At 31.8% G+C, this 13,329-nt stretch overlaps 1 protein-coding gene across 2 annotated transcripts in view; it reads left to right on the top strand.

The window, feature by feature from the left end:
- The window catches only part of LOC134686735 (beta-1,4-N-acetylgalactosaminyltransferase bre-4-like), a 31,247-nt gene that overhangs the window by 14,071 nt on the left and 3,847 nt on the right, over positions 1–13,329 (top strand). For both annotated transcript variants that reach the window (XM_063546443.1, XM_063546442.1), the window contains exons 3-7: positions 3,843–4,075; positions 7,576–7,763; positions 8,196–8,318; positions 8,874–8,978; positions 10,703–10,841. In XM_063546443.1, coding sequence (XP_063402513.1) covers positions 3,843–4,075; positions 7,576–7,763; positions 8,196–8,318; positions 8,874–8,978; positions 10,703–10,841 — 788 coding nt within the window. The remainder of the gene's footprint in view (positions 1–3,842; positions 4,076–7,575; positions 7,764–8,195; positions 8,319–8,873; positions 8,979–10,702; positions 10,842–13,329) is intronic.

Below are 13,329 nucleotides of genomic sequence, written 5' to 3'. Positions count from 1 at the left end.
TTAAAAGTAACAGATGAAATGAATCCCAATTTCAAATAAACAGTTAACAACATTGCAAATTTTAACAGAACAGATTACAGACAGTGTCTCGAAACCAGTTAAAAGTTTAAATTTATCTCAAATAACAGTTTTAACAAAACCTTGAAAAGTACAAAAGCAGTGTAACATAAAAAGGCACCCCCTCCCTTTAGATATTTAAACTTCATGCTTTATTTTCTTTGAAAGGACGGTAAATAAATATTCTAAAATTAGCAAGTTGCAATACAGTTGAAAACAAGTTGCCATACAGTAAATTTGTCAACACGAGCAAGATGCCGTACCCTATACTTTATTTTTCATGGTCTATATTCTTTAAAATACATCTTTTTGGCAACAAATTTCAGTAAATATGATGCCACACTATAATATTCTAAAAACGTGTCTGGAAAAATAATGAAAAACAGTTCAATATCTTGAGAATGGGGCGACAGAGGACGATCGATCTCGAAATTTTCCGGTACTAAGTGGCAAGTTTTGGAGTATTACACAATATCTTGTATTAATTTTGTACTTATCGGCCTAATAATTTAAAGAATTATATATGAGAAAATCATTTATTAAGCGGCACCCTCATCAAAATAGTGGAAATGCTTTAAATTGAATGAATTCTTAACTTGTTTACTTTTTTTTCTATTTCTCTCCGCTTCGTTAGTACCCAATTTCCGGTGGCGATGATACACAGTGAGGGTGGTGAATTCTAAGAGCAATCAACTCTTGATATGAATAACATAAACGACGTCACAGTTCTTGGTAAGGCCCTATTGAGTAAGGGTCCGTTTCCACTTGTTATTTAATTTAATGAAAAGTGTACTTCAGATGACTAAATTCGCGTAATTTAATTATTTTTTTGTCTGCTGAAAACCGAACATATCGAGGTGGTTCGTTCCTCGAATAGTTAAAGATAGTAAAACATAAAGTAGACTAGTGGCGGACACCGAAAGGATTAAACGCTAGGGTTGAATGTATGGACATGTTATGATAAAACAAACTTTGTCAATCACTAAAACAACATTTTTTTTTCATTAAAATAAATTTAAATTAAAATTTTTGTAAGTAAAAAAAAGATGAAACGCCACGTTATATACTATGTCATCTGCAGCTGTGTAATACTATGTTTTATCCGTTACTACAAAATTAAAGTACAGTGAAATCGATATTAACAGATATTTACATGATTAACGTTGACTTTGTAATAAACCTTTGTAGTGCTCAAATATTGATTGCCGAGGTCCTGTCATCAGTTTACACTACTGGGCGTGCATATCAATTTGATAAATTCGAGAAACCGTATAAAATGTGGTGTTTTGAAGTTGATTATTATTGATGGAATTTTAAATAAAATACATAATCTGAGAAAACAAAAATAAAGTACATATAAAAAAAAAAACAATAGACAAGAACACCAGCTTTTTATCTAAAAAAATTGCCTGTTTGAAATATAGTTTTTGTCAAAACATATGCTATAACTCTTAAAAAGAACTAACTTTATAAAGATCTAATGGTGTTTTTTTGTCATTTATTACACACTAGTTACATGATCAATGACAAATTATTAATGTAATATAAAAAAAAACATGAGTCATTAAGTATGCAAAGTTATGTAAAAAAAAACAAAAAAAACCCCAACAACATGAAAAATTAAATAAAACCGGTAAAATCTGGAAACTAGTTTAGTTTAATCTGGAATACAGGTCTAATACACTCTTTTAACATCATAATCACAAATTATCAGATTTTTCTCTTTACAATGTTAATTGGATTTTCACCGTCTGCGTCGTTTTAGCATAAAAAAAATTCCTAATGTTATAAACAATAATGGCATAAAATAAGCAAAGGGTAAAACGAAAATAAATCTAGAAGTTATATAATCAAATACTCGCATAACCGGCAAATGACCGACCGTGCAGTCCAATCGGAAATGATTTTAAAACTGTAGATCACCGTTTAACCTTTAAAAAAATTATAGCAACACCAATACCTTATACAACGCTTTAAGAAAGCACCGCCATGAAAAAATGTATGCCACATGTATTTTATAACAATATACCGAAAATCACAAATGACATGCAGAAGGCAAACAAAAAGAACGTAGCGGGGTTAAACCTTAGTATTGTGAGCGCTAATCCACCCCGCTACATCTTCTTGTCTAGCAGATACTGAAAACGATCTAACAGCCAACTAAATATAACTAATAGTACTATATAACAGTCTGATTTTAAAATGACTGTTTTAAAGTCTATCAATCGGTTGTTGTCTCATTGGCATCTTGCCCAATCTATAATACTAAATATAACTAAAATAACGAGGTCCAATTTGTCAGCAGTCATCAAGTAAAAACGGCAAATCAAAGAATTCAACTGTATATTTAGCTAATATAGGACATTGGTGTTGATTAAAAGTTACACCACTCCAGACCCTTTTGTTGTCCACATAATTAATATTGCCAATAATTAACAAGTTCCGGGTCGAATCCGATACCGATACCAATAGTATATTAACCTGTTACATATTAACTTATATGTACGTTCCGCATTTAACAGGCGCACCACCATACGGTGTATTTAGGATTTTGCTAAGTTCCAGGTCGACGGGTTCAAATAGAAAGCTTTTTAAAGCAGAGAAAACTGTGCATCTTAAAATCGGCATGACTTTTTTTCAGATAATACACATAGTTATGTACTTTAATTCAGTCAAGGACCCGATATATCACGGGTGTGTTCTAGTAGAATATAAACTTACAGGATCATGAAAACAGAATTAACACTTAAGCTGGTTTTAGAAAATTGGTAAACTAATTGAGCAATTACAACTTCATATAAAAGATTATATATTTTTTCCAGAAGAAACAAACAAATAATAGAAACTGCAAAATAACACCCGTTGACAATCAAAAATATTTCAAATTTCAATACAACTTTTATGTATTAAACGATATAATTAAAATGCATTCAACATTTTGTACATATTCATTTATATATGGAGAGGTAAGAAATGTCTACACATGCCCGGAATTTTATTTTACTCTTATAAGAAAAACAAAAACAATAGAAAGCAAGTATTATCAAGACCACTCGTTGTTAATGTATATTGAAATATACTTGTATGTTCACATAAAATATTGTAAAAACCCAAATTTATTTTTAATTTTAACCACAGTATCCTGTTTTCTCGAGAAAAAAAGGTTACATGTTAAAATCAAACAATTAAAATGTTAAATTATCTCAATTGCAAAATTACAGGGTCAAGTGAGCACTATGAAAGGATTTAGGATGTTTTAGAAATAATTTGAAATTGAAATCAAGTAGATCTTAATAGTAAAATAGTAGAACTTAATAAGAAAAATCATTAAGACACTCATAAATAACATTCATACTTATCATTAAGTTTTACTGCATGATTTATAATTATACTGACTTGTTTAGATAGTAATGTTTCTTTTTATGTAAATGTCACAAAGAATTAATGTTTAGTTGAAATATTTTAACATTTAAACTTGATTCATCAAATTTTAATATAACGCTGTTTTGTCGAGCCTGCAACAATAATGTCGCCACAGTGAGAGAAAAAATGTCGGCGTCGGCGGCGTCAACATTTAGGTTCAGTCTGTGAATAGAGTTTTGTATATCAATAGTAAATGGGTCAAACATTCATGGAACTTTCGGAAATTGGACAGAAGCTTGGTTGCCTTTCGAACGGATATATCGAAACGGTTTAACTGTATGTATCGTTCGACTTTGTTTTTTGAAAAATGCTGATCAAAACAAAAAAACATAAAATAACTTATACTCTTTTTTCTTTTTCAGTTGGTGCTTTAGCAACATATTCCGACTCCCCAACTTACTCTGACTTAGATAGACTGTATCCCTGGGTTCAAGATGGAGGAAGAGGAAAGCCGTCCGACTGTTACCCGCGCCATCGTGTTGCCATCATCATTCCATACAGAAACAGGGATAGTCAACTGCGGACATTTTTATATAATATCCATCCTATACTTTATCGACAGGAGTTAGATTATGGAATTTATGTCGTAGAACAGGTATGTGCGTTTCTCCGTTTATATAGTTTTACACAAGTAATTTTGGGATCCTTTATAGCCTCTGGTCTGTGTGAGCCTATGCTCCGTGTCGAAGGCCATACTTTGACCTATAATTGTTTACTTGAATTGTAGATTTTTACTTGGATGGAGAGTTGTCTCGTTGACACTGATACCACATCTCCCCATATCTATATGCAATGCAGTCAAATAAAATTATACGTCGTACATATATTGCAGTTCAGACATGGATAAAACCATGATGGAAGTGAAGCATTTGTCAATTAAGGAAGGACCATTTGATATTCTTGGAGAGCCAGGCGGAGTTTATACGGATTCATTTTTCATTTTCATATGTAATATACAACGTAATGGGAAAGGGGAGGGGGGTCTTTAGTGCTCTGTTTCCAAATTTTATGTCCCTTTTACTCTAGTAATAGTGTATATGATAAATTTCATTTACTTTTCAAATGCAAAAGAATTCAATACTGTATACTAGAATTTCAAAAACCAAGAGTTTCAATGTATTCAGTGACATGTTGAAGGGTGGTTGGTATGGAATGAAAAACGAAATGTCAGTCTATTTATCTAGGATTTGAATTCAGGACAATCAATTTTGCACAAAAATTCTCTCAGGCTATCAAATAATAAAACAATCATTCATATTGTCCTAATAGTACAAAAAAATAATACCAAATTAGCTGACTACAAGACCTGAACGTGTCCACCAGCTGTTATTGATTCGCTTATTTTGTTTGGTAGATATGATAACTGTTTATAATGGTTTTTTTCTTACAAGGAAGGATGTATAAGGAAATGCATTATATATTTTGTAAATTCTAAATAGAATTCTATTATTTTTTTTAAATTCTGTTAGCCTAGTTATTATAAGATTGGTTTCTAATTTTACCTACATATTTTGCTTAATAAGTAAATTTTCGTATTTTTCAATTTCTATGGCTGTAGGCGGGCGAACAATTTCGTGTGAAATTTATTTTTAAATAATACGGCGAGTGACAACTGCAGTCTATACACTCTTTAGCCCTCCGGAGCAGCATCAACATAATAGTTTGAATTAACTTCATACACATATCAATAAAAAGGGGGGTTCGGGGTTTGAAACTCCCCTTTTTATTTCTCGATTTTGTGAATTTGATATTAAACGTTTTATGGTGTTCCTAACACTCCCAACCATTTTTAAAATGTTAACAGTTATAAAATGGTGCTTATTAATACCTATTTATTCCATTTTTGATTCTTCTAAAAAATATGATCAAATTGAAAAAGCACTGCGTTATTACAAACTTTGGCTACACATAAATACTGTAATTTATATTCAGAGAGATCGTAAACGAAACAAAAAACATGTTTACGAAATAAAAACTTGACCAAACAAGACAACTAAACTATCAATCAATGGCGGATCCAAGAGGAGCTTAGAATGCGGTTTCCCCTCCATCAACGTCCCCTCTTTGATATATATATATATATATTTTAAATATATATTTTAAAGCATACAATCGTCAAAAACTCGCCGCCCCCTTTCTTTCAAAATAAAAAGCCAGGACCATCCCCTGTCAATCTACTATACAATAGAATACATTTCCTTATTCACTTCAATAAATAGCTTCGATCATACAAAAATAGTAAAAATATATGAAATGCAACTTATAGCGATTAAGGTATGTTTTTATTGTCCTGGTAACATATGTTACCAATATTGTAAATGTTATTATCCCGTGTGTCTAATGGGACAGATAATTTATAGACTGGGTCTCTTCGTGTGAATAAATTGTTAAATTAACATTATTTTCAATGGTTTGCTCTTTGTTGACTTCCATTTCCATGCGTTTAGAAATACAAAAGGAATTCAAACAGCAACAACAAAACAAATAAACTGTCGTATGTGCACTTTTCAAACGTTTTACTTGTATGCCTGATTCAGATTTATCCATATGATCTCTTATCAAGTAGATCAACCCCCATACCCCTTATCCTCGAAGATTTTATTGTTGGCAGTGACAATTGTTACTCATAGAATCAAATCAGCAATGCCATAGATCTTTTTTTTTTTAAATAATTAAATTACGAGTCTATAATATGTGCACATCTATCCAGAAGTTAGTAGATTTAATGCAGACTTTGTCAAAAACTCTATTTAGCAAATTGAAAGAAGGGTTGGTATATTCATCGTCCTACATATCCATTCCGCAATCCTCGGGTGACTCCGCTACTCTCCTTCTATCTTAGATGAAGGTACGGAATCGGCCGAGTTCAGACAAATGACATTATATCCTTAGTGTTTCTAGCTATGGCATCGTATTTATGCATCCCACAATGCCTAAAGAGAGTCCTTCTTCCTTCTATACCCTACATTCTATCTTACAATATATTAAATCAAAAACTATGGACAGAGCAACACGAAACCCTCAAAAATGTATTTTTAACAGATTTTACATATTGATTAGAATTGTAGAGACCTGCTATTCAGAATGACTAGCTTGTACTGTATATATGTGAACTCCCTCGAGGAATTCCGGGTGTTCAATTTAACCACCGTTTACTGTTGATCACTGTTGGGTTTCTGTAATAACATTTACACCAAATCTACTTGTATTTACATAAATGTCATAATAATGGTGTGAGTTATAGATGGGCATTATGACGTATTTATACATTAATAATTATTGTTGTCTTGTTAACCTAGAGGGCGATTAATCATAATTATTAATGTTTTACTAATATTACCATCGAGTGCAAAAGGTATGACCAAGTACCAATGTATTTGTTTCACTAGAGGGGTCAACTCTAATTCATATAAAAGTCAGCGTTCTTCTAACTTCAATTTTAAAATTTTAGACTCTGAATAAGAGACTTACTAAATTTTACTAGTTGTGCAGATATCGGTGAAATGTTATAATTTTAAAATGAGTAGATTGATAACCAATCTTGTGTCAAATTTCTGTGAAATGTTTTACGTCCCTTTGATTTTATAAATGAATAGAAATGTGGAGTAACCATGTTCGAGCTAGACAGCAACACAACAACAATACAAAATGTTTAAACGTCTCATATTTCTTAATATGCATGAAATATTTGCAACTGGGTGTTACAACACCAATCAATTACATTGAATTTTAAATTCTGAGTCAGGCACATATAGATAGTTTTGAAAATGTTAACCCATAATCATATCATACATTTGACATTTTTACCTATTTTTTTCTACATTTGTATTTGTTTTGTCTACGCATCGTTGTCAATATAATGGAATTTGATGCGAGTATCATAAAAGTGAGAGGTTTAGCTAGCTTTGAAACCAGGTTCATTCTCCCATTGTCTGTAGAAGGAAATGAATGTACTTAGTCAGAAATATGACAGTTGTTATCCATTCGTTTGAAGTGTTTTATCTTTTGATTTTGCTATTTAAGAAGGGACCTTCCGTTTGAATTTTCCTCGGAGTTCAGTATTCTTGTCATTTTACTTTTTTTGTAACATTTCAGAATGGAAGTTCTAAATTTAACCGTGCCATGCTGATGAATATTGGGTATGCAGAAGCAATGAAGATACACGATTATCAATGTTTTGTCTTCCATGATGTGGACTTAATTCCAGAAAACGATAAAAATATTTACAACTGTCCAAAACAACCAAGACATATGTCAGTTGCAGTAGATAAATTCAAATACCGGTAAGAATTATACGATATTCTATCGCACAGAGGGTCAATGGTTTAACGCCATCACGTGGTGACCCAATGGATCCGTAGGGGGTTAGTAAATTTCATAGGGTGTTCATGACTTCACGTCTAGATCTACTGTTTATGGTGACGTCATCTATCCGTTGGCGGAATGCAGAACAAAATTGTTCATCCTACCACCATTCCCTCAAATTCAAATTGTAGCTAATTAAAGTAGACTGAGTTATTGCCCTAGCTTAGTTGATTATTATAGCTTGTTTCATATGCACATATCCTTCTCGATGACTGTACTCTCTTTTGTCCAGATAGGTTTATACTTTCCCCCCCCCTTTTTTTTTAGGTTACCTATTACATTCTTGTTGGTATTTCTGGATATTCGTTTAATGTTATAACATGTGATTATACCTGTGGTATTTATTTTAGATTGCCTTACACTGCAATATTTGGAGGCGTATCATCTTTAACGAAGGAACAGTTCCAAAAAGTCAACGGGTTTCCAAACAGATATTTTGGCTGGGGAGGTGAAGATGATGATATGTGGAATAGGTAAGGAGCAGGCGTAAAGCGACACATATCACATGCATATTCTACACGAATCCCATCAAAAACTGGGGGTGGTCGTAGATGTTCCAGAAAGGTAAGCAGACCCTGCTCCACATGTGGCAGCCTTCGTGTTGCTCATATTATTACAAAACCAGTAAATAAATAGTCTAGTTCTGTATAGAAGCGAACCAATTTTTATCCTGTTTTATTTTAACTGAGTTTTCTAGTATTTGTGCTCAAAATATAAAAGAACGGCATTTCTTGTTTTACAATATTCAAGGTCACACTTCAAACAGATAAAGACATGAAGTACAAGGGGTCCGTGTTGTTTATTCTTTAGTTTTCTATGTTGTGTCATGTGTACTATTGTTTTTCTATTTGTCTTTCTCATTTTTAGCCATGGCGTTGTCAGTTTGTTTTAGATTTACGAGTTTGACTGTCCCTTTGGTATCTTTCGTCCCTCTTTTGAAACATAAACTTATTCTAACAGTCAAGAAAAGAGAGACAACTCAATATTCCATATTATTTTTATTTCATGATTTTCTTCTTCTTTTTTAGAATTCACAACGCAGGATATAAAGTAATCCGATATGCTATGGACATAGCTCGCTATAAGATGATTAAACATGGAACTGAAACAGGAAATAAAGCTAATCCTGGGAGGTAATGACAAATGACCAACTAATTGTTTTGGCTTATCATAGAAGAAGGTCTATTTATACTCTGTAAAGCCCACACTGTAACGTTTTATTACGTTTTAAAATGCTACTTTTCAACTACGTTTTGAATTAGAATGTCCCGTTATTTTGAAAGCTATGTTTAACTAGGTTTTTGATGCATTCTTATCACGTTTTGCTACGTTCTTATCACGGGTTGCTACGTACTAATACGTGTAGACCAACGTTCGATACGTAGTAAGCACCTTTTGTTACGTTCCGATAAGCTTTGATACGTATTTACTAGGTTTCTAATTCGTTTTAGTTTTCGCTACTTTTGTTGTTGAATTTTTAAAACATACGGGGCAGGTCCATTTTTGGTCAACAGATCACTACGTTTCGGTACGCTTCGTTACGTATATTCCCACCTCGCTACGCTTTTAAAACGTAGTAAAACTTAGCTCTTGAAACGTGACAGTATGACTGAGGCTTAAGATGTTAATAGAAGTTTCTATCCGACAGACTAATTTATACGTACACGTTTTGGTTGCAATTTGACATTCATGTGAAAATGATTTTTTCTAATTTATCTTTTAATTTTGTATTCCCTGCGCTAGTGGCCTTGGGTTTTTTAAGGTATAAAAAAGTAAACTTTCATGATGCGTATTCAAATTCATTTTTTAATATTAAAATGAGAGTAATTCAGTTATCTGTGTATATAGAAAAGTGGGCAGTGTAAAAAAGTGTTGAAAATTCTGTAACGGCTATCATTATGCCTCTTGGTCATGAAAATTAATACTACCGTGCCACCTATAGATATAAAATAAAATTGAGAATGCAAACGGGGAATGTGTCAAAGAGATAACAACCCGACCATAGAAAAAATAACAGCAGAAGGTCACCAACAGGTCTTCAATATAGCGAGAAATTCCCGCACCCGGAGGCGTCCTTCAGCTGTCCCCTAAACAAATATATACTAGTTCAATGAAAATGAATGCCATATACTAATTTCCAAATAGTACACAAGAAACTAAAATTAAAATAATACAAGACTAACAAAGGCCAGAGGCTCCTGACAGGCGCAAAAATGCGGCGGGGTTAAGCATGTTTATGAGATCTCAACCCTCCCCCTATACCTCTAGCCAATGTAGAAAAGTAAACGCATACCAATACGCATATTTAAATTTCAGTTCAAGAGAAGTCCGAGTCTGATGTCAGAAGATGTAACAAAAAAACAAAAAAAACCAGAATCACAATAATACATTAATAACAACAGCGTTAACTGAATAATCTACAAATCAAAGGAAACTAATTATACCTCAAGAATCATTCAAGTGGGCGTGACTAACGAGGTTTTGAATTCCTCCAGAAGCTAACAAGACAGTTGCTCTTATGATTTGATTCATTAAAAAGATCAAGAACTACGACAAAAAAATAAAATCAATTCTATCTCTGGCATACGCTTAACAGTATTTTTGAACTATGATTAATTATTAAGTGAATTTATTAAGTACTGTGGATTCAATATTATTCGCTGTAAACCAATTTTCGCGGATTTCTGTGGTTAATACAGACCACGAATTGAATGTTCAGCTTACAATAAGGTTTTTGCTAAACCACTAAATGAAGTAAACACAATTTTCTTCAGTCCGCGAAAATTGAAATCAACGAAAATAAGTGAATCCACAGTACGTTATTGATACATGTCATTCCATTTATTCTTGATTACAGGTTTAAAATGCTGAAAGACAGTAAAAAGTATTTCAAAACTGATGGCATTAATAGCCTGAAGTATAAAGTATTAAAAATAGACTTTAATCATCTCTATACACGAGTCGTTGTTGACATTGACGAAAAAGAAGTTTTGAAGGTATGTAAAAGTATTTTATCTGAAGTATATTTGCATATGTGAGAGTATCTTTATTTTAAATCGGGAAGAACAAACAAGTAGTATCTAGGGAAGAAGTCGAGAAAGATTAGAAATTAAATGTAACTGAGGTCAGGACCAAGAATGAGACTATACATGATGGGAATCTGCAACGTGTTAACATTTTTGAATACCAGTTTATGATAACGTGTTAAATCTTCTGAGTACTAGTTTATGATAACGTGTTAAAACTTCTGAATACTAGTTTATGATAACGTGTTAAAACTTCTGAATACTAGTTTATGATAACGTGTTAAAACTTCTGAATACTAGTTTATGATAACGTGTTAAAACTTCTGAATACTAGTTTATGATAACGTGTTAAATCTTCTGAGTACTAGTTTATGATAACGTGTTAAAACTTCTGATAGTTTATGATAACGTGTTAAATCTTCTGAGTACTAGTTTATGATAACGTGTTAAAACTTCTGAGTACTAGTTTATGATAACGTGTTAAAACTTCTGAGTACTAGTTTATGATAACGTGTTAAAACTTCTGAATACTAGTTTATGATAACGTGTTAAAACTTCTGAGTACTAGTTTATGATAACGTGTTAAAACTTCTGAGTACTAGTTTATGATAACGTGTTAAAACTTCTGAGTACTAGTTTATGATAACGTGTTAAAACTTCTGAATACTAGTTTATGATAACGTGTTAAATCTTCTGAGTACTAGTTTATGATAACGTGTTAAAACTTCTGAGTACTAGTTTATGATAACGTGTTAAAACTTCTGAATACTAGTTTATGATAACGTGTTAAAACTTCTGAATACTAGTTTATGATAACGTGTTAAAACTTCTGAATACTAGTTTATGATAACGTGTTAAAACTTCTGAATACTAGTTTATGATAACGTGTTAAATCTTCTGAGTACTAGTTTATGATAACGTGTTAAAACTTCTGAGTACTAGTTTATGATAACGTGTTAAAACTTCTGAGTACTAGTTTATGATAACGTGTTAAAACTTCTGAATACTAGTTTATGATAACGTGTTAAAACTTCTGAATACTAGTTTATGATAACGTGTTAAAACTTCTGAATACTAGTTTATGATAACGTGTTAAAACTTCTGAATACTAGTTTATGATAACGTGTTAAAACTTCTGAATACTAGTTTATGATAACGTGTTAAAACTTCTGAATACTAGTTTATGATAACGTGTTAAATCTTCTGAGTACTAGTTTATGATAACGTGTAAACTTCTGAGTACTAGTTTATGATAACGTGTTAAAACTTCTGAATACTAGTTTATGATAACGTGTTAAAACTTCTGAGTACTAGTTTATGATAACGTGTTAAAACTTCTGAATACTAGTTTATGATAACGTGTTAAAACTTCTGAATACTAGTTTATGATAACGTGTTAAAACTTCTGAATACTAGTTTATGATAACGTGTTAAAACTTCTGAATACTAGTTTATGATAACGTGTTAAAACTTCTGAATACTAGTTTATGATAACGTGTTAAATCTTCTGAGTACTAGTTTATGATAACGTGTTAAAACTTCTGAATACTAGTTTATGATAACGTGTTAAAACTTCTGAATACTAGTTTATGATAACGTGTTAAAACTTCTGAATACTAGTTTATGATAACGTGTTAAAACTTCTGAATACTAGTTTATGATAACGTGTTAAAACTTCTGAGTACTAGTTTATGATAACGTGTTAAAACTTCTGAATACTAGTTTATGATAACGTGTTAAATCTTCTGAGTACTAGTTTATGATAACGTGTTAAAACTTCTGAGTACTAGTTTATGATAACGTGTTAAAACTTCTGAATACTAGTTTATGATAACGTGTTAAAACTTCTGAGTACTAGTTTATGATAACGTGTTAAAACTTCTGAATACTAGTTTATGATAACGTGTTAAAACTTCTGAGTACTAGTTTATGATAACGTGTTAAAACTTCTGAGTACTAGTTTATGATAACGTGTTAAAACTTCTGAGTACTAGTTTATGATAACGTGTTAAAACTTCTGAATACTAGTTTATGATAACGTGTTAAATCCTGATTACGTGTTAAAACTTCTCTCATCACTGCTTAATAGTTGAACAAGTTTGAGGTAGCAATAAACAGTTAGGAAAAAAATACTAAAATTTGCCCTTATGAGTTTTACCATCCCATTTTCATTGCTTTCTTGCAATATCAGGCTTACTGTTTGTGTCATATATGGGCATATGTATGTAATCAGAATCTTCCATAGATTTCATATCCAGTATATAAAATGGTAAAATATAATTTCTTTTTGGTGTATCCATGGCAACAATCTGCATTTATTTGTTATAAAATATTGCAAATAGGGGGGGGGGGTAGAATTTCAATCGCTTAACGTAATACTTTTTCTGAAACTGTGTCCATATATGATTCAGCAAATCCAATGAAAATCACATGTCTTTCATCTCATTTTTTTTATAAG

Source organism: Mytilus trossulus, chromosome 10 (assembly GCF_036588685.1).
Source record: "Mytilus trossulus isolate FHL-02 chromosome 10, PNRI_Mtr1.1.1.hap1, whole genome shotgun sequence".
Taxonomy (NCBI): domain Eukaryota; kingdom Metazoa; phylum Mollusca; class Bivalvia; order Mytilida; family Mytilidae; genus Mytilus; species Mytilus trossulus.
This window is presented reverse-complemented; position numbering and strand designations above follow the sequence as displayed.